Consider the following 20,327-nt stretch of genomic DNA (forward strand, 5'->3'; position numbering starts at 1 on the left):
CGCTAAACCTTGTTCTTGAGAGTATATAATTGAGTCAAAAACAAATTGACTGAGGTTTAGGCATACTTTTATGCCTTAAGCTATCTCGTCTACGGAGAGTTGCATTCGTTCTTGCAGCGTTGTCTCTGCCAGTAAGTCTTCTCGCTACTTCCACAGCGTCCGCTTTAGGGACGTTGGTATACACCGAATTGACGTCAAAACCAGCCGGGACTTCGTCTGGCTCTATCTGAAACCCAGCTACTTTTTTAGCAAAGTCATACGAATCTTGGATGTGTGTGGGTGACTTGCCGGCAAGTGGTTTAAAGATACTTGCTAGATATCTGGCCAGCTCATGTGGTGGTGAACCTATGCCATCCACTATTGGTCTTATGGGGATACCTTCCTTGTGAATTTTCGGTAACCGGTAAAGTCGTGGTTGGACTGCACTTTTTGGGTACAATCGATACCACTTGCCTTGACCCAGATGGTTTTGTGTCAAAAGCGAAACGCCATCTAGTTAGAAACTATCGACTGTTTACCGAGTCCTTCAGAAATGATGACTTCTTAGTCAGTTCCATACTTCTTACAATTGATTGAAAATAAGTATGGACTATGTGTCCGCAAATTTTCAGCGACTGCGTTAGATTGGCAAGGCTAGAGACAAACTGAGAGAACCATTGCATATTCAACAAAAGAGGCTTGGAGAGCACCTTAATCGATAACATCTCTTCTGGTTGAGCCACCGGACACCTCGAAAAGTTACTTTCTAAGACTCAGCTTTCTATTGAACCCATGACTGTGTCTGAGCCGCCTACTAGCTATTGTAGCGTAGTAAATTTGTCATATAGACCGCTAAGTGAGGAGGAGGATTCTGTTGAAAAAGGCTTGAATTTTTCATCAAGCAAAAGGGTGGTAAGAGCGGAAGAAACAATCCATAGAGGTGAATTTGTGGTTCAAAAACTTCCACCAATGGAAGCGGGAAAGCTACTGGTACAGCTGGTCACAGCCTTAAGTCCCCGCGGCCAGGAGCTCAAATATCACACCAGAAAGACGAAGAGCTTTAAACACCCTGAAACAGGTGGACAACACAGTGATTATAAGGGCAGATAAGGGTACGGCCACTGTTGTTATGAACAAGAGTGATTATCTACAGAAGGTCAAGCAAGATCTAGCTGAGGGTCCTTACCGGGTGCTCGATACTGCGAATATTACATCTATAATGAATAGGAGTAAAGCTGAAGTTGACAAATGCTTGCGGTCCGTGAGAAACCACTTACGACAAGGTGATTAGTATCGACTATATCCCAAAAGTGCGACCCAACCACGGCTATACGGCCCATCGAAAATCCAAAAACCAGATGTCCCGGTAAGATCAACAGCAGATTCCCCACCCCATGAGCTGACTGGATTCTCGGCAGGTATCTTAAAACCCCTCACCGGAAAATCTAGTACTTACTTTAAGAATTCATATGACTTTGTCAGCAAAATAGCAGACGCCATCGTGGGACCAGACGATATTTTTGTAAGTTTTGACATCAGTTCACCCGAAGGGGGCTCTTTAGTAATGGCCAAGCGACAGCTACTAGCAGACACCACTTCTTCAGAAGGGACACAGCTTAGTGTGGAGGGAATAGCTGAGGAGATAAAAGTATGTCTGAGTCTCACGCACTTCGTTTTTGACTCCCTGGTTTACATTCAGGAACAAGGTGTGACAATGGGATCTCCATTACCCACCGTTTTAGCAATTATTATATGGAACTTTGGAACAGAATGCTTTGACCGGATTCCCGTGCCAACTCAGGGTATTCTGACGTTATGTGGATGATACTTTTATCGTGACAGAACGAGACAAGGTCAGCGAATTTTAAAACTATCCAAATGAAGTGAGTCCACCTGTCAAATTTAGTACGGGTAAACTGGCCTCCTTAGACTACATGACACAAGATCGGGGGGAAACTAAGGGCCACAGTGCACGAGAAGCCAACTGACAATGGGGCAATTCTGAACTCCAGCCCAAATTTAAGTAAAGCACAAACTTCGGAGTGGTTGATATCCAGCTAGTTTGATCAGGTGTCAGTTACGAAGGGTGTTGGTTTCGGTGGCGAAACCCAAAAGGGAGTGGATTGGGACTGCTGTTATCGACATCGGAAGTCATCCTAAAGCTAACAAGGATAACAAGAGAGTGGCTTTCCAGAAGAGAAACACTCTTCACTGGTGAAAATGAAGGATCGCCTCCCGACAAACAGAACCAAAGATGTGTCTACAAAATTAAGTCAAACGACTACATTAAGGTCCATATTGGACAGAGGGCAAGGGAACTTCACATCAGAATCGGAGAGCACAAAACGAAAATAAACAGGCCGCAGAAGAACGCAGATGAATATCGGACGTTACTGAAAGACTCGATAATGGCGAAACATGCGCTAGACATCGAATTTTTTATAGACATGAGTTGTTGGCTATTTTGTCGTGACAAAATTATTGCAAAGTTAAGATTCGAGTTTCTCACACAAGCCTTGATTGGAATGTCACAAGCAGAACACGAAAAGTAGGTACCGACGAGTTAAATACGAACTACTGAGACGGCCGAATCCCACAGAGCCACGAAATGGGACGCAAAGAACTTGAAATTGAAACTTAGGCCAAAACTAATTAACTATACGGACAAATGCTATGATTCATATACAATTTTTCCCCAGAAGTCCAACGGTCCTCAACATCCCTTTTGTGGCCATCTGAGGGTCGACTTGCAAACGCCACCTAGTCTGAGTAGGAGTCATCAACTCCATAAGTCAATTGAACGCCGACCAGTCGATGAATCAGGCAGCAATCCTCCCAGCGGAATCAAGTCCAACGGTCCTCAACATCCCTTTTGTGGCCATCTGAGGGTCGACTTGCAAACGCCACCTAGTCTGAGTAGGAGTCATCAACTCCATAAGTCAATTGAACGCCGACCAGTCGATGAATCAGGCAGCAATCCTCCCAGCGGAATCCACCGTACAGACTACCAAGCATAATCGAAAGCCATTTCTCGGTCAGCGAAAACTTGAGCACAACACTGCTAATGTCCAAAACACAGATACATCGCTACGCTGACACGTAGCACCACTGGACTATACCCTGAAGATGTCACATCGAGTGGTGACGACTAGTTCAACGTACAGAAGATAGACCAAAATTCCATCCAACATTGACTTTTTTAACCAATGGCTTGCGAATGATACAAGGTGAAAATGAAGTAGAATTGTCCATTTTGTTTATTTGACCGTTCAAAGGAATTCACTCAAGGTCAATCAACAAGTCTATATACGAGGACGATTATTACCGACGAAAGACAGACAAATAAGAAGGGAAATAAACTTTGCTGAAACAGTACATTGCGAACGAAGCGGTTTAAATGAAAAACGGATCGCAAGGCTGCTCGCCCCACTGAAAGACGCGCGAGAACTCGGTCACAGTGGTATTCTTCTAAATGTGTATTCAGGTAGAACGTCAACAAGATCATGGGGGGATCTAAACGAACTGAGGACAAATATCAGATATTTGAGTACATTCACTATATCTCTTTGGGTCCCTCACTGTTAACTGATCACTTAAGATCGTTTGAGGTGTACTGTTCACACAATGTATGGGGAACAATAGAGGCCAAAAAGATAATTTCTCCAGAATTATCATTCAATTGAACGGATGTTGTGCTATCCTTTCCGTACTCGTGAAAGCTATCTGTCGCTCCGTCAGGCGCCGTCGCAGTTTTCTGAGCGGTTGGCATCAGATTTTTTCATCACATTGAGAAAAACACTCCTGAACTACTGTGAAACCGAACATTTTGTAAACTGGTCACTCGTACTAGTTCTTGTTGTCAAGCTTGAAACGTAGTTGAGCAGTGGAACTAGCACACCTGTCGTAGTCAGGTTGCTGATGCACTTCACAGTCGGGGCTCCTGAAGGGGTCGACCGCACCACGTTTTTTCGTTGATGAGAATAACCGCAGTGCGTTTATCAAACTGACGGAACCTACAGAATGACTAATCTGACTGAGCTGTTAGCCCTACAGGATCAAGCTGCACGTGACATTTATACAGCAGGTTGAATTGCGTGGCGTCGTCCAGCCTTTGGCGAGATTTAGGGGTAGAATAACTCATTCAACTACGTTTACAAATAAAACTGGCACATTACTTCATAGTATGAAACAGCCGGGATCTCCGGGAGGCGCACTCAGTTGTATTCCAACTTGGTTTTCAAAAGAAACCTAATTGAATTGCAGCTGAATATCTCTCACTTCAACTGAATTTGCTGCCAAGATCAACAGCCAATGACATCTATTTTGACTCGGTGATACTATACAACCCTTATAAGGAGGTAAATGCTTGTCACAAGATATTTATTAACGGGTTTGGGGAGTTTTCTTTCTTATTAGAAGTAGCCCACACCGAATATCCTAGTTTATTGACTCGAGTTTCACTGCATGCTGGAAGACTGCTTTAGGCACTGTCAGACGCAAAGCTGCTGTCTTCTGCGTTTTTGCCCACGACGGCATCCACTAGTTATACCTGAGCTACTGACCGAGTGTTAGTAGCTAAAAGTGGTTCTAGTATATTACCAAACACAAGCGAGGGTGAGACGACACTGGTGTTTCTGGACATACTGTCTACGAAACAATCAGAGCAGTCACTAGGGTGAACAACGTATTGAAAACGCACTAGGAGTAGGCTATACTCGCAATCTTCACGCTTCCCATACAAGCATGGCTTCATCAGGACCTGATTTGACATAACCGATAATTTTTCCACAGCTGATGGCTTAGTGGATCGACTACCCTGACAGACGAAGAGGAGCCTTTATTTCGAACGCTATCAGTTTGAGAAGTGAGGTGCAACATGAGTCCGAAGCCACAGCAGCAGCAAGATTATTTTCTGACGACGACCTGAAAAACCAAGCTGACAGGACCTATATGAAGAGCAATAGACCCTCACATTTTGCAGGATTTCATTCACAGCTTCGGCTAAAGTGACATGGGCGAAACACGAAGTTATTGGTATCGAAAGATTAGTGAGTATGACAAGGCGGAAACAAACATTTTTGAACTTCTAGAGATTCTTCATTTCGATATCACAAAGTGTTGTATTTTGAGAAATGAGACGTGTTAGCATGTCGCATGGAAATTTATCGTTTCTAGCGTAAAATCTGGAGGTTCGTTTATTTCTTCGGAAACACACTACGCCTCTTCTGGGAAGGCCACCACCTAGGGACAACTGGCAACAGAACTTCAATTTGAACCCGTAAATAAACCCCTTCCAGTGCTGTGTCAACACGAAACACAATTGTGTACATTTGAGAAAGACTACTACTGATCGATATTTTCATGTGGCGTCCATGAAGCAAGGAGGCGTGGTAAGGTTGCAAGGTGCTCAAAACAACTCACCAAGAAAGACCCAACCATTGGAGATCCAAGGGCACCAATCGTAAGTTATTTAATCTGAGGAGTGGGTGTTGAGGACACGGAGAGTCGTAGTCTTTGTGTGCCACGTAGATAAAAATCACGTTCACGGATTTCATAAGTCTCCACAAAACGGAATATCTTGCCTCGATCTCTCCTGTTGCGGGACCCCAATCAGCGTGCGGGAACCACGATACTTTAAAGTTACTGGCCAGTTACTTGAGTCGTGTCCGAACAAACGAAGACTATTGTATTGTGTAGATTCCACATCCTCGTATTTGTTGAAGGGGCATTTTCTGCCCAGAGACTTTCACCGACGTTACTGTTGGTGGCATTTGGCGAGTGGGCAATGAAAATGTATGAATTTCAGGTCAAATCTCATAGAACAAGAGTGAACTGGTCACCACTGGAGGGACTATTGTCGACCGCCAAGTACAGTTGGATCCAGATAGCATTCTCAAAAAAGCAAGAAATGAAAGTCGTGGCACAGAATCGTCTAAGATACACTTCCTTAGTTAAATAAATTCCGGGGGGGATTCAATTCCGAAGATAAGGATTGGTCGTGATTCGAAGTGTCAGGATATGGGGGTTCCTCAAGAATTTATTTGTTTATCATCAAACAAACCAACTTTACTCAGTTCCAATTTATTTACTCGTTCATAAAACACCTCACAAATACACATAAAACAATGGAAAATAGTTTAAAAATTGAAAAAAAGTTGACTAGTCAAAGGGCGCATGCGTCAAAAAATGCAGTGATTTGGTTCAGTAGCTTGGTTTTTGTTGCTTCCGAACAGAATGCAGCTCTTGCGGAATCTTTCAAAATATGCCGAAGTTGTGACTTTGACACACCACAATGTTCAACCGCTTTGACTAGCTCGCTCGACGAGGAACAACCAAAGATGCCTTTATCATCCGTCTGAAATATATTGAAAGGAATAAGGGGCATGATAGTATAAACCATGAAGCATGAGCATGAAACCAAGACCCAATGACATACGTGTGTGTGTGTGTGTATGGTGGGTAGAACAAGAGTCTTTAAGTGGTAGCGCAATAGAATGAGTGAGTCACCTCAAAAAACGGTGTCGTATACGTCTCGCCTGCTGACGCCAAGTTGGCTGCATCGCTTTCTTAAAACGAATGCTACTACTACTGGTAGTTCCGCTTATATCGACGGCTGCTGCTTTGTTCACTGCCCTGGATACGGTGATTCGTCACCAACGGCTAAACTAAGTTGCCACGGGTCTGTGAGAAACAATATCACTCTGAAGAATAAACATCCCTTTGAGAAAAACCCCAAGGTGAAACTTTGAATAGCACCTCTTGCTACTTACTCAGCTACTTCACCTAAAGGCGATTAACATTATTAGCACCACTACTATATTGTATAAAACATAGTATTCCATACTACAGTGTATTGTACCATCCTGTCCTGCACTACACTATACCGCACTGCAGTATAATATGCTACAGTGTGCTATACTTTGCTATACCACACCATAGCACACAGAACTAAGCTATACTAAGTTGTGAAATGCTATATAATATAATAGGCTGTGCTACCCTTAACTACTAATATACTATACTATTTTATATCGAAGCACGTCATAGAATGGTGTGGCCTAGAAAGGCCACCTAGGGGTTTATGTGGCCTGAAGGGATTGCTTATATTCGGCGGAGGCCTGGGAGAGATTCTTCGGGGAAGTGACCTAACCTCGAAGGTCTCTCTTGGGGTGACTGCTAGTCCGGTAAGAGCTTCATGCAGGATAGAATCTGATGCAAGATCTTCTAACGGATCAAGCGGCGGTAGGTTGGACACGCTCTCCGTAAACCGGATTTCGAACCATTCAACTGCTCCCGTCGCCGGTGTCTTAGTCACCTCAGCGCTATCGTTCAGGGAGAAAAATGAAAACAGCGGTTAAGGATGACGCTGGGCTACTAGATCTCAGGGTACTGAAAAATAAACCAGCCGTGGCTGCTGACCGCACTTCATGGTTACTAGCGATTCGGAGTCTGATCATCCTTCTCCAAGATGAAGTCACCTGTAAAGTGAAATAAGCAGGTCGGAACATCACACACACACACACACACACACACACACACACACACACTACTGACAGTAAGAGCCAAACAATAGGAAGAAGAAATCTACGGCAACCCTGCAGTCTTTGGATTAAGACTGTGTTTATTCCGTTCGACTTTGTCACTCTTTCTCTCCGAGATTGCTATTCGTGTCTAGCTCGGTAGCATGGGGATAATTCAGTTAAAATGAGAGCCATTAGTGTATAGTGTTGGTTCATCAGCATGTCCCAATAAAGCATATGTGAAAGCACCAAATAGCCGGACCATGAATTGCACGCACATTATAAAGTTTATCTTACTGTGAGAAAAATCGAATAGCCCCGCGACGAAAAACTGAAATTTGGTTTGGGCAGTCCTGTCCTGACGCCATCATTCTAGTCAGTCATTATCAAAGGGGGAAACACTGTTCTCGGACTACGTTACTGTTAAGGCTGAACGGAGGGTACAACCTCAGTCGACCGGGGATTCGACCCTCGATAGTTACGACCCCAGATGAATAATTTTGAGTTATTACTAGTGAATCGCTTAAATGGGGAATTGTAGAACGGGTGTGTTTATGCCAATCAATTCAGTACTTGTCGAGTTTTACGCGTCTAGCAATCCCACGAAGGATTGGTGGATAACGCCCATTAGTCAACTTGCGCAACTTGACATACGTAACTGACTTCCTTTTAGCCAAGCAAAGAAGGTATGAGAGGCGACTGATATTGGTCACCCGCCCTGCAGAGGATGCATTTCGGTATCCTTGAAGGTGGGGTGTTGCAATCGCGAAGGGCATTGTGAATGAAAAAATAATCAATAAAAGCTCTAGAGATCCAGTAGTCGGTACACGATTTACATGGGACACATGACTGTCGATTTTCATATGCTCCTCAGTATTAACAGTGAACACGCGCAGAGAAATACTGGGAAGCCGTAAACTGCGATCCAGGGGCATCGTTTCGTTTCTGTATCAGGAATGTGAACTTGTGCACAAGTTCCAGCTAAAAAGGTTACGGTGAACGTAACTACCCGAAGGATAGTTGTTGGATAGACACTCTAATCCAACGAATGACCAGAGTCAAGGGGGCCTCCTTGCACAACCTTGTTCCGTAACCTGGTGGTGTGAATCGAATCGAGATCGTGGGGATAGTTCGGTCACCCATGAGGGGACACACCCAGGGACGCGACAAAGATGTTTTTGACTAAATCCCCACCAGAGAAATGGATCCAGAGTCTAACTGGAGATATTAGTCTTCATCGTTTCGTTTCTGTATCAGGAATGTGAACTTGTGCACAAGTTCCAGCTAAAAAAGTTACGGTGAACGTAACTACCCGAAGGATAGTTGTTGGATAGACACTCTAATCCCAACGAATGCCAGAGTCAAGGGGGCCTCCTTGCACAACCTTGTTCCGTAACCTGGTGGTGTGAATCGAATCGAGATCGTGGGGATAGTTCGGTCACCCATGAGGGGACACACCCAGGGACGCGACAAAGATGTTTTTGACTAAATCCCCACCAGAGAAATGGATCCAGAGTCTAACTGGAGATATTAGTCTTCAGAAAAAAACATTAGTCCAAGCCCGGAGAAGTGGCCGACGTGACTAATATTGTTACCCAACCACCTTGAGGCGGCACCACGCTTTCTATGATTCGGTTCAGCTTAGTCGACAGTTTAGCACAGTGGTATGGAACAGCATAGTTGTATCACGACTTGATGACGATGAAGGCAAAGTGTAACGAAGTAACGCACTGTTACGCAATGTTCACCGAGACCTTGACAAGTGCTCAATACTACTGTATGACGTTCATCCATATGGCCAGTTTTTTCCTCGCAGCCACAGGTGGCACTACACCACTTGTATGTAGTGAGCCGGTGGGATAGGAAATGATGTTCACTGGGCAAGTCCTCGCCTTAAATCACAGGTCCCATAAGCAAGAAATCCAAATCTGAGCACACGCAGTCAATGACTCTCGTGGATCAAAGCTGTCACCTTCAAGACGTTGTTGCCCAGTTTCCCGAGCAATTTGATCATGCCACTAGTGTGTGGATATATCACCCATTATGTCTCATTTCCCGGCGACCAATACGATAGTAGCTTGAACCAATGTACTCTTGGCACATGGTTTATAGCAGACAAATTGGTTGACTGGGTACCCAAACTACTCACAGATGGTTCGCGCATTAACCGGTCTGAAATCATCTTTCTTTATTATGGATACATGTATATTACGGAGCGGAAAAAAAGAGATGAACGAGGAAAGACTTACACAAATGCAGACCGGGTGACCAGCTTGAACCCAAGAAGCAAGATGATGGGACTCGTAAGTGAGCTCGGTTTCACACACGATGTTTGAGGTAAGGCAAATCTCTGTGCGACCGGAAAATGGAACAGTGAATGAGCCGTTAAATGTGGAGACATAGTGCACATTAACACGAAAACAGATAGAGAATCCACCACTCCCAGAAAGTTAGGCTGTGGCCAAAAAACTTATTGTACGCCTGTCGATTGTGGTGAAACTCGAAACGCACCGCGGAATGAGGTTTGTGACTATGCTTCGCGCGCAGAATGTCTTTATTTTCATTTTTTCCCCTAATCCTTTCCCAATCGAGGTTGAGCGTGCTGCGCGATTCGAATTCACCAGCAAACAGAGCGTCTCTTACGACCATCCCATCCATAAAGATGTTTGCGTCAATATGCTGTGCACAATGACGGAAAAATAGGCCGCCATGAACAGAGTTCCACTTCAAGTAACAAGGGAACAAAATGACCGTGTTCACAAAAGTAAAAATTGCATGAGTCAAGTGTTCTCCAGTGATCTGCGGTCAAAGAGCTGTTTGACTGATCGCGTGTATGGGTTCAAGCAGAGGCAATCCCATCACAATGTTGTTCCTCATTAGTCCTGAAGACATCAAGTGGGAATAATAGTAATAATAATAATAATAATAATAATAATAATAATAATCGTTCAGCAGTAAAGTCTTTTTGGTGCAAAGCTGCCGTGTAACCCGAAGGAAGCACGAGGGTTGGGAGGCTGCCGGGTTGGGAGGGATTTTTGAGTGGAAAGTGTCAACTTATAGCCTAAGTAGCTCACTTTTAGTTGCCCGCTGGCCCTCGTACAATTCCTGTCAGGAAACTCATATGCAGTTAACACGATCACCTGAAAAAATGGGGTATTCTGTCCAATTCGAATGGGGCACGCATGTCTAGGAAGCCGTCTTCCTTCGCCCGACAATCGACACCCAACAGGGGACTCACTCAACATCCCCAACTTCTCTGGTGAAGCGGACGGTAAACCGGCGTGTGGAGAACAGGGAAAATTTCATCATCCACCCGTACAAATAGACAAGCTTTTGGATGTGACAAGATACCACATCGGAGTGCTTAGAAAAGAATTCATTCCGGTGATGATACATCAAAAGTTGGTGCTGTCAACGGTTGCTCGGAGGAAATAGAAACGAATTAATAAAACCTGGTGTTCGACTAATAGCCGGAGGGTTACAAGTGCCCGGAGACTCGTGAGGCACACATTTCAATGGTGATTCCGAACAGGGATGAAACAACTCAAAAGTGATTTTAGATTTTTCAATATAGACCGATTTTACCTGTTGAACGGGACCTCAAATGAAAACCATCCGACCAGAAAAATTCGTTTCTTCCCTGTTCCTCAAGGTCGGTACTAATATAGAACAGTAGGAATTTGAGAAGAAGAATGTGCGACTCAGCTGATTTCAGCAGTGCACTTACCAATAGGAGTACGAGAGCTTAAAATCAAGTCCCTGGCCTTGAACGCAGGTGTATCATCACCGGGAGTATCTGGTGTGGGCAGATGCGTCCCATGACCGATGCGATCGGGTGTGTGGCACTGCAAAAATTCCAGCCACTGTTCACCTTCGTTCGGTAACTCAGCCAGATGAACGCTAGTCTTGAGACCAAGTGCTTGAACACAGTTCAATGGTTCGACGAAATCAAGGAGATTGCCGATCTAATGTTTGAATAAAAATATGCAACAATATGCAGGAAAAAAGGTACGACACATGGGAGTTATGAGCACGTGGATGAAGCATGGGAAAATGTGAAAGAAGGTATGCTAGCAGCGTTCAGTGCTATCTGTCCGACTGCTCCGGTACAATCAACTGACCACTGGCTGTCATCCAGATCGTTAGTCCTTGCTGACACCAGGAAATTCATACGAGTACGACGGCACACGCAAATCCCTAAAACGCCAAGTAGACTAAGACAGGATCGAGAGCTCTGGTGGACTTCAAAAACTCGGGAGATGGAGAAGGTTTTTGCTATCCAAGTGCTTGAACACAGTTCAATGGTTCGACGAAATCAAGGAGATTGCCGATCTGATGTTTGAATAAAAAAAATGCAACAATATGCAGGAAAAAAGATACGAACACAGGGAGTTATGAGCACGTGGATGAAGCATGGGAAAATGTGAAAGAAGGTATGCTAGCAGCGTTCAGTGCTATCTGTCCGACTGCTCCGGTACAATCAACTGACCACTGGCTGTCATCCAGATCGTTAGTCCTTGCTGACACCAGGAAATTCATACGAGTACGACGGCACACGCAAATCCCTAAAACGCCAAGTAGACTAAGACAGGATCGAGAGCTCTGGTGGACTTCAAAAACTCGGGAGATGGAGAAGGTTTTTGCTATCGGAAACAGCAGTGCCTTATATCAACTGCTACGACTGACGGGCCCTGGGAAAGCAAAAACGTCGACTGAAAGGATGGACTGAGCACTTCGAAGAGCAGTTTAGCCGGTTTTCTGCAAACAGCATCTGGAGGTAGTGCATACGGGTGAATGGAATGTAAACTTTAATCGCCCATCGGGATAGTAAGAACTATCTGTACTGAAACGTGTGAAGGCATCAAGAATGGACGGTCTGTATCCATCCCTCTTTAAAAGGCAAGGAACCCATGGTGACCCATCTAACAAAGCTCACTGGTGCGATATGGTGTAAAGAGAAAGGGCCTGCAGAATGGGGTATGTAGAAAGTTCTTCCCATCCTACAAAAGGGTACACGGATGCCGTGTGAAAACCACCGTGGCATCATCCTGGTAGCTCTGGCAGCGGTGCTTTCTAGCCTTATCCTTCGAAGGTTGAATGAACATGGAGAGAAAGATCCGTGAAGACCAAGCTGGGTTTCGTCCTGCAAGAGGATGTATGTATCATGTTTTCACCCTCCGACAGATTCTGGGACAGCGACACTGTTTCCAGCGCCCAACAATGGTTGTCTTCCTTGACTTGAAAGTTGACTTTGACTTTCTTAACCGTCAGACACTATGGCAGCCTCAGTGAAGCAAAAGTGTTCCCCATACACTCCTGGCCCTCCTCAAGGCGCTGTACGTCACCTCCCGCAAGCGCGTCAAAGTTTACAGGAAGCTCTCCCTGAGTTTACTAAATCGATTGGTGTCAGGCAAGGCTATTCTCTGTCATCCCTCCTTTTCAACTCCGCCATCGATAAGATTATGGAGAATTCACGACCAGCCTCTAATGTCTGTATGGTCGAAGTTCTCCCGGGGCATTCACTCGTAGATATCGTGTACGCAGGCAACAGCTCGTCTTGGATCTAACGCCGTTGTAATGCAAACGATATTAAATAATCCAAATAATTCTGCCCCATGGTTTGGCATGCGCTTCATACCTGCAAAGTGCTGCTGCAAGAGCGGGTGGGCTCGAACCCTAACCTGATGTTTGCGGACGAACCTACTGAGGTAGTAAAGTCGTTCAGCTGTAGCGCCCTTTCGGTGCCTAGCTGCCATGCCACCCGAAGGAAGCACGAGGGCTGGGATACTGTCAGGTTGCCCAAGCCTAGACAGGGGAAGTCGAGTGGCGGAGGTCGGGTTCGAACCACGGACCTTCCGGTCAGTAAACTCGCGCTCTAACCACTTGAGCCATCTCGCCCCCGAAGTAGTAAACTAATTTGCTTAGCTGAGCAGCTGTATCAGTCCAGGTTGTCTCGTGAAAGGCGATATTTCCATCCGGATTAAGAAGGCCAGAGCAGCTTTCGCGAACCTGTCTCACCCGTGAAAGTGCACAGTACGGTGTACGGCATTGTACAGCTGTTTAATCCTTTTCGGGAGTCATCAGCGGTATGTATCTCACAAAAATCTAGCGAGTTTCGAAATCGCGATCTCTCAGCTAGTAGTTCAAAAAGTTGACCGTTCGGCCAAGAACGGATGATCAGCATGTGATTAACTTTCACTTATACAGGATAGAGCATCACTTATCGTTCAATAACGAAATCCATATAAGGTGATCGCACGTTGACTGGCTTCTCGGGCGATGACTTCTCAAATGGAAGTTTCATCCATCTTGTGAGATTGTCCTTCATCCGCTGTGCTTACAGACTGTCTTTATTGTGTGGATATATGGAATTCTCCAAATGAGATTCCGTCCGGTAAGTAGAACCAACCGAAATCGAGAAGCACTGTACAGCCGTTTCATACTTACTGGGGATCATCGGTAGTGCACATCTCACAAAACTCTAGGGAGAACGCACGATCCCGTAGTTTGACGAGCAGCTGACCAGCGCTTGAGATTAACTTGCACGAAAATCACCACTTATGTATGAGTAACGGGCGCCATAAATTAGGCGACCAGACAATTGCGTACATAGGAACGAATACAGACATGTAGCACGCATCCCGATGCAATGCTATGCGCAAGTTCGCTAAGGTTGACGGGCGAACACACAAAAGTCTCTCAAACAGGATGGAACAAACAGTAGCGGTGACATCATTTAACTGGTTATCATACAAATACAAAAAAACTGTCGATACTTCTAGCCTTCAGTTAATACAACAACCCTCGACCCCAATGTATACTTTCAGGATGACCAGTACGAGTGAGAAGGTGATCTTAGGAGAATCCACTCGGAGCTCACAATTCAATGATTTTTCAGCAATGCAGACAGGCAAAGCACTGAGTTCACAGCCTACTGAGAACTGGGAAATGTTTTCAGTTCATTGTCCGGACACCTGGGAGATCTAGACGGCACATCGATGCTCATCGATTACCAGGAGCTGATTCTAACTTCAGGGTATTGTCCGACAGTAGGTATAAGACTACATCAGACGATAACTGGTAGTGGTTCCGAATAAGTGCTTTCATAAATTCCCCAAGGAAGACAGCATATTTTATCAACACCATCGAGACGCTGGACACCTACTCTAGCCTTTTGCCTTGGTGAAAACCTCTGCCACGAGAAAGCAGTAGGTTGGACTCCTTTAACAATGAGTAGCGGGTCATTTTGGAGGGTTTCAAAGGGAAATTGTAAGTCACTTTAGAAAAATTTCCAAGAGCCAACCACACCGAGTTGTTCGGAAGGGTCTCTATTTAATTCCACTATGTTTGAAAGTTTTCTATAGCTCATTGTGAAGTTTACGCTCTGTTGCCAGGATATGTCCCGCCGGGCAGATGGAAAGAAAACCGTCAAGAGTGCATTTTATTGGTCCCCAAACTGAAACATCAATTACTGATGGTTATGAAAACGGCTATTCTTCCCGATTACCAGTTCTAATGATGAAATGAGAGCATAAAAAAAGAAACTCAATTGGCGTGAATAATGGGCTTTGAAAATGGGCCCCCAGCGCAAAAAAAAGCATTTACCTTAGGATTCCCACTGAGTTCAATACCCACGAGAACCTCAGGCCAGGACGGTGCATACTCTTTCAAAAGATCTACAGTCATCCAAGCATCATCTATTCCTCGAGCTCGATCAATTGAAAACAATAGACAGACATCGATCTCCCCATGAGTAATACTAGATGCATTGCTGAGGCCCCGTAAAACAGCATCCAAGTAGGCACGGTAAGTTGGCAAACTTCGGACTGTAGTGCGCAGTTCCAAGTAAATGACGCCATCTGAAGCGAATTCCTCAACAACGTCTATGGTAACCTGTGAAGACAAGAAATATATGGTTCGAAAATTTTTATCATCGTAGTAAATCCAAAAGCAATACACTTGTGGTTGTAATTTGAGACTACGCTGATATACCTAAATTGGGGGGGGGGGAGATGGCTCAGTGGTTAGAACGCGAATTTACTGACCGGAAGGTTCGTGGTTCGAACCCGAACTTTGTCCCTCATCTAGGCTTGGGCAACCGATCTGTCATGCCTTTTTCGGGTGGCGTGGTAGCTAGGCACCGAAAAGATGTTACAGCTGAACGATATACCTAGATTGGTTCGCATCAGGGTGAATATATTGGAACCGAGTTAATGGTCCACGGGAGCAGCGGCATATCTACCTGCTCTCCTGTTGCTGTCCTCCTCGAGATCAATGTCTAACACTCAGCTTCCCCAAGAGATTCAAAATAGCAATTTATGGTGAGCAGAACGGACCAAACAAACTAAATCGGGTGAAGTTAGGAGTCCCGACCATCAGTGAGGCTTAACGCCTATCATGTAGTACCAAAAGCATTTGAATTAATTCAACGGTCCAGAGAATACACCAACATGCCTAAAGTGAAACGCCATCAGGTAGCCGGGAGGTACAAAAACGTCTCCTCAGTAAAAAGCTCGCCTCAGGGAATAGAAAATCAATGTAGATAGCTTCACATAAGTTCGACACTAAATTACTCTGATTCCAGCGGGTGTTTGGAGCGGCTCACGTCAGGGCGGGCTGTAAATTCTCAACTAGGTACCAGATGTGCAAAAGACTTGCACACCCAAGGCACGTACTGGTGCACTAACATCATGCCTACAATGTTCTTCAGTTGCTACCACTATAAACTAATATTCTTAATTAAGATACGACAGAAGACCGCTTTGAGTAACTTCACCTGGAAGCTGGATAAATATTGGGGTCCTGTACGATTTTAGCCCTATGTGGAATATCGATTAGGCTCGGCAATGTAAAGGTGAGCAAGAGCCAGAAACAGTGTCAGAGTTCAACATCATCTTCAGATGACTCGAGATGTTTCAGCGCGAAGTTACTGACCGGAAGTTCCGTGGTTTGGACCCAACCTCTGCATCTCGACTGTTCCTGTCTAGGCTTGGACAACCTGACAGTACCTCAGCCCTCGTGCTTTCTTCGGGCGGCATGACAACTACACACCGAAAGGGTAGCACGAACACATGACTTTCAACTAGTAGGCGAATCTAGACTAATCATCCTGATGTGAATTGATCACTTCATTTCGGACTGAATGGTCTCTCATGTCCTTGTTTCAAGGTTCCGCGGCAGCCGCGTCTGAAAACAAAAGGAGCTTGCGTCACAAACTAGCAGAGGACCTTGGTTGCACTCCCTGTACACTTCTGAACTTCTGCGTTCACAACAGTGTGAAATCCAATCACCCTAAATGACTCACAAGCGCGCTTTCGAAATCCCACAGCAGCCCAGTCAGCACCACAAGAACAGAACTTGGATTTGGTTCCTAACTTCCAAGGCGCACCTGGAAAATCACTGAAGGACGAGGGATTGTTTAATAGTCATGGTCAACACCCCTCGATATTTTCCAGACTGCTGGAATTTGTTGACGAGATAAAACCAAGAGGCTCCGGGAAAGGCTATTGGACGGTGGTTATCAAAGAAAGAATACTCACCCGTTCGACAATATCTGGACTCCGGATCGCGTTGTGCAGAAGGTGGAACAATGCGAAACATCTACTGTAGTTATGACAGCCTAGTAAACACTCACTCATCGAGAGTACGCTGATCACCCTGTTTCAGAGCTACCCGCTTCATCAAACTCTCTGACTGATCCACACCAAGTATGTTGAGCAAAGTCGTTTGTGAGATACTTCCAGAAAGATGTGCGTGTAACTCCTGCAAGTTGAGCCAAACTCAAAACTTACTATTTTCGGAACCTCCGAGCAAAACTTTTCCATGCCTCGTGCGAACTGTTTGGCTGAGAACAATAGGAAGCAAATGTCAATCTGATGAAAACACTATAGACTCAGTGATGAATTAGTTAGGGAAACACCAGGACAATTCGGACCTCGGACCTCTAGGGAAGAGCCATTTAGGGTCCGGGAGGACTCACCTTTTGTCTCGCGTAGACGCTAAAGAACAGATTCGGAAATGTTCATAGAGTCAAGCACCACCTTGGTGGACGAAAAGGTGTGGTTTACAGGTTTATCTTAACCAGCAGAAAGGCACCGAAAATAGAAATATCTGACACTCTGGCGTCGAACGTACTGGGGAGAATACTAGGAATATCAGGGTTATGTGATGCGTTCTACTGGTGACAAGTCACTGGATTCCACGGCATTTACGCAGATGCGACCTGGCATTAAGATTAAGCTGTGGTATAGCTTAACATGTGTACTAGTTAGAGGTAAAAGGCTTTGCTTTATACTACACAATATCTTTGTAATACGGTATTATGCAACCACGTATCAATTTGCGTCACCTCAAGAGTGCAACGGTGGGCGAACAACCATTCAGTACGCCACGTGCAGTGTTCCCCAAGCTCAACGAAATACAGGTGCGCTGCCTAAAAGTCATTCAGAACCCCACGGACATAACAGTAATGAGGATGAGTTCAAGGAGAGTTGGAAAAGAGATGAATAAATAATAAATAAATAAATAATCGTTCGGCTGTAACGCCCCTTCGGCGTCTACCTATCATGCCACACGAATGAAGCATGGCTGAGGCACTACTAGCCTCCTAAAGCATACACGGGGGAAGTCGAGATGAAGAGGTTGGGTTCCAACCACGAACCTTCCGGTAAATAAGTTCGCCCCTTAACCACTCATCCAGCTCGAACTAGAGATGAAAGAAACCTAGTTCAGCATTTGAAACCGTCCGACCGAGGTAACTGGCAAACCACAACGTAAAGTGGATGTCACAAAGACCAACAGGTTTCACTGATACTGGGATATTTATATCGGCAACAAACGCACAGGGAATTTCCTAGGGATAGACAGAGCGCCGTTGGGTAGTGAAGGTCCAGGAGGTGGAAAGTTTCCGCAAATGGATCAAAGTCCACCATGAAAAAACTAGAGCTTACAGCGGTGTAACAGCTTGTGCACATTCATAACCCAATGAGCTATACCTGGGAGCGGATGTCTCTCATTAAAGGCTCGTCAATGAGTAGCAGCCTGACTAACAGCCTAATGATCCTCCAGGTTGGTGCCGGAAGGTGTGGCGACTTGAACCCCAAAAATGTAATCTGCCCTGACAATCTTATTGTAACCAACGCTACCTTGATGCCAGGTTTTGAGCCAAACGCTTTGACCAAGGACCCTAATCGTCTGGGCACTCTGGCATTATCTAGCCCACGTACAACCTTGAGGCTCACCCACCATCGGCCGTCGCGTGGTGCCACGAGCCAAGTTGCCGCACTTGCTGCATACAGCAAGGAAAAAAGCGGAAGCCGATTACTGCTGAGGCCTTCTTCTTTCTCTTTTAAAGGTTTGTTCTTTACACCCTAATCACCGTTTCTAAAGACACGACGCAGACACATTCTTAAGAACTGACATCCATTCACCATTCCTTGCGGTTAGCTGTACTATCCACGGTTGTCTCGGACGTCGCAGCCGAAGACATCTCGAAGTCATCCTTCACACCCAAAACTCAGTCATTAACGTTCGCATTCAGAGACAATCTGGAAAACAGACTGCTGCATGTAAGCAGGTTTTGGGGCACCTTGTTGCGGCAGGATGATAATTCACATAGTGCTGTGGTTGCTGACGAACGGACAAGAGTGCGCATGTAGGTAGCGTCAGCGCGGCTAAGGCTCACTTAGGTAGTCGTCTGGCACTGAAATGGAGAGTCAAGTACTGACCATCGCTCGTTCTGGAACACTCATGGGAACTCGGAACAGACTTGTTCGTTGCGCTTTATAGGGGCGCGAAAAATGTGCACACCTCGTCTGCCTCCTGAGAAGCTCCCGGACCCTGTCCGGATGCCAGTCGGCCCTAGTAACCGAACCGCAACATCAATTCGACATGTGTCACGTCCGGGCTACGGACTAAATGAGGGCATGCCTCGATTGGCCAGACTGCCAGCCAAACTGGATTGACCATCACCAGTTCGACGCTTCTCGTCCCCTCACGGAGATTCTAGCATGACCTTGTGGAACATTCTGTGATTTCCCTGATACACTGGTAATAATGCTCCTTTGTCTCCATAAAGAGCTGTCTGAAGATATCGTGCCTTTTGATATGCCATGGTGAGTGGAGCAGGAAGCCAAAGACCGACGCACGACCGACCACCAAGTCACAACAGACCCTGATGTGAAACGCGTCCACCAAAACCACCTACTGAGCTACCTTACGCCTTACTAGAGTACCAACAGCATCAGTGCGGCATTTTAGCGCTCAGCTTGTGGAACATCGCGATCAACTATATCTGAGTACTTTTCACGGATTCACGGATTGATACACTACTTTTCACTCACGGATTGATACACAGGATCGAGGCTTTTGCCCAAGTTTCCCGGGCCGGTTTTGTTCTTGTCGGTCAGTGGCTGTCGTTCGTTCAAAAGGCACAAGTGAAAAAAGGGTGTAGCACTGCTCTTTATGTTCTCAGCGCAGAGCAGTATGCTTGCCAGCGCGAGAATTCGCATAAATAAATTTCTAATGGTGCTTTAAATTGGGTTCGAGAAGGAGCGTGTGCAACCGTCGGAGGAAGGTCATTCCACGCAGCTACTACCCGAAATGAAAAAAAAAGTTTTGTCTAATGAATGTGTGCCCTGAGCTTGAAAATTTTCTTACTATGTCCTCGCCGGGTGTTTGCTGGGTCAATGGTAAAAAACCTGTTTGCCAAGCTTTGTTCACACAGGGCGTAAGTAAAAATTGGGTCCCCTCGGAGGCGACGGTACTCCAGGGGAAAGAGATCAAGCATCGCGAGACGCGTTTCGTAGTCCACGGATTTGAGGCCGGTAA

General features: G+C 45.5%; 1 protein-coding gene across 1 annotated transcript; it reads right to left on the minus strand.

The window, feature by feature from the left end:
* Window positions 1-5,864: 5,864 nt before the first annotated feature.
* On the minus strand, window positions 5,865-20,008 carry T265_02989 (hypothetical protein; the record flags this gene model as incomplete). The annotated part of the gene is made up of 9 exons (XM_009167368.1): window positions 5,865-6,334; window positions 9,749-9,849; window positions 11,227-11,464; window positions 15,105-15,392; window positions 17,039-17,102; window positions 17,134-17,261; window positions 17,291-17,343; window positions 18,117-18,204; window positions 19,841-20,008. The coding sequence occupies 9 exons, from the start codon at window positions 20,006-20,008 to the stop codon at window positions 6,143-6,145; spliced, it is 1,320 nt and encodes a 439-aa protein (XP_009165632.1).
* Window positions 20,009-20,327: the final 319 nt, after the last annotated feature.

Source organism: Opisthorchis viverrini (assembly GCF_000715545.1).
Source record: "Opisthorchis viverrini unplaced genomic scaffold opera_v5_39, whole genome shotgun sequence".
Taxonomy (NCBI): domain Eukaryota; kingdom Metazoa; phylum Platyhelminthes; class Trematoda; order Opisthorchiida; family Opisthorchiidae; genus Opisthorchis; species Opisthorchis viverrini.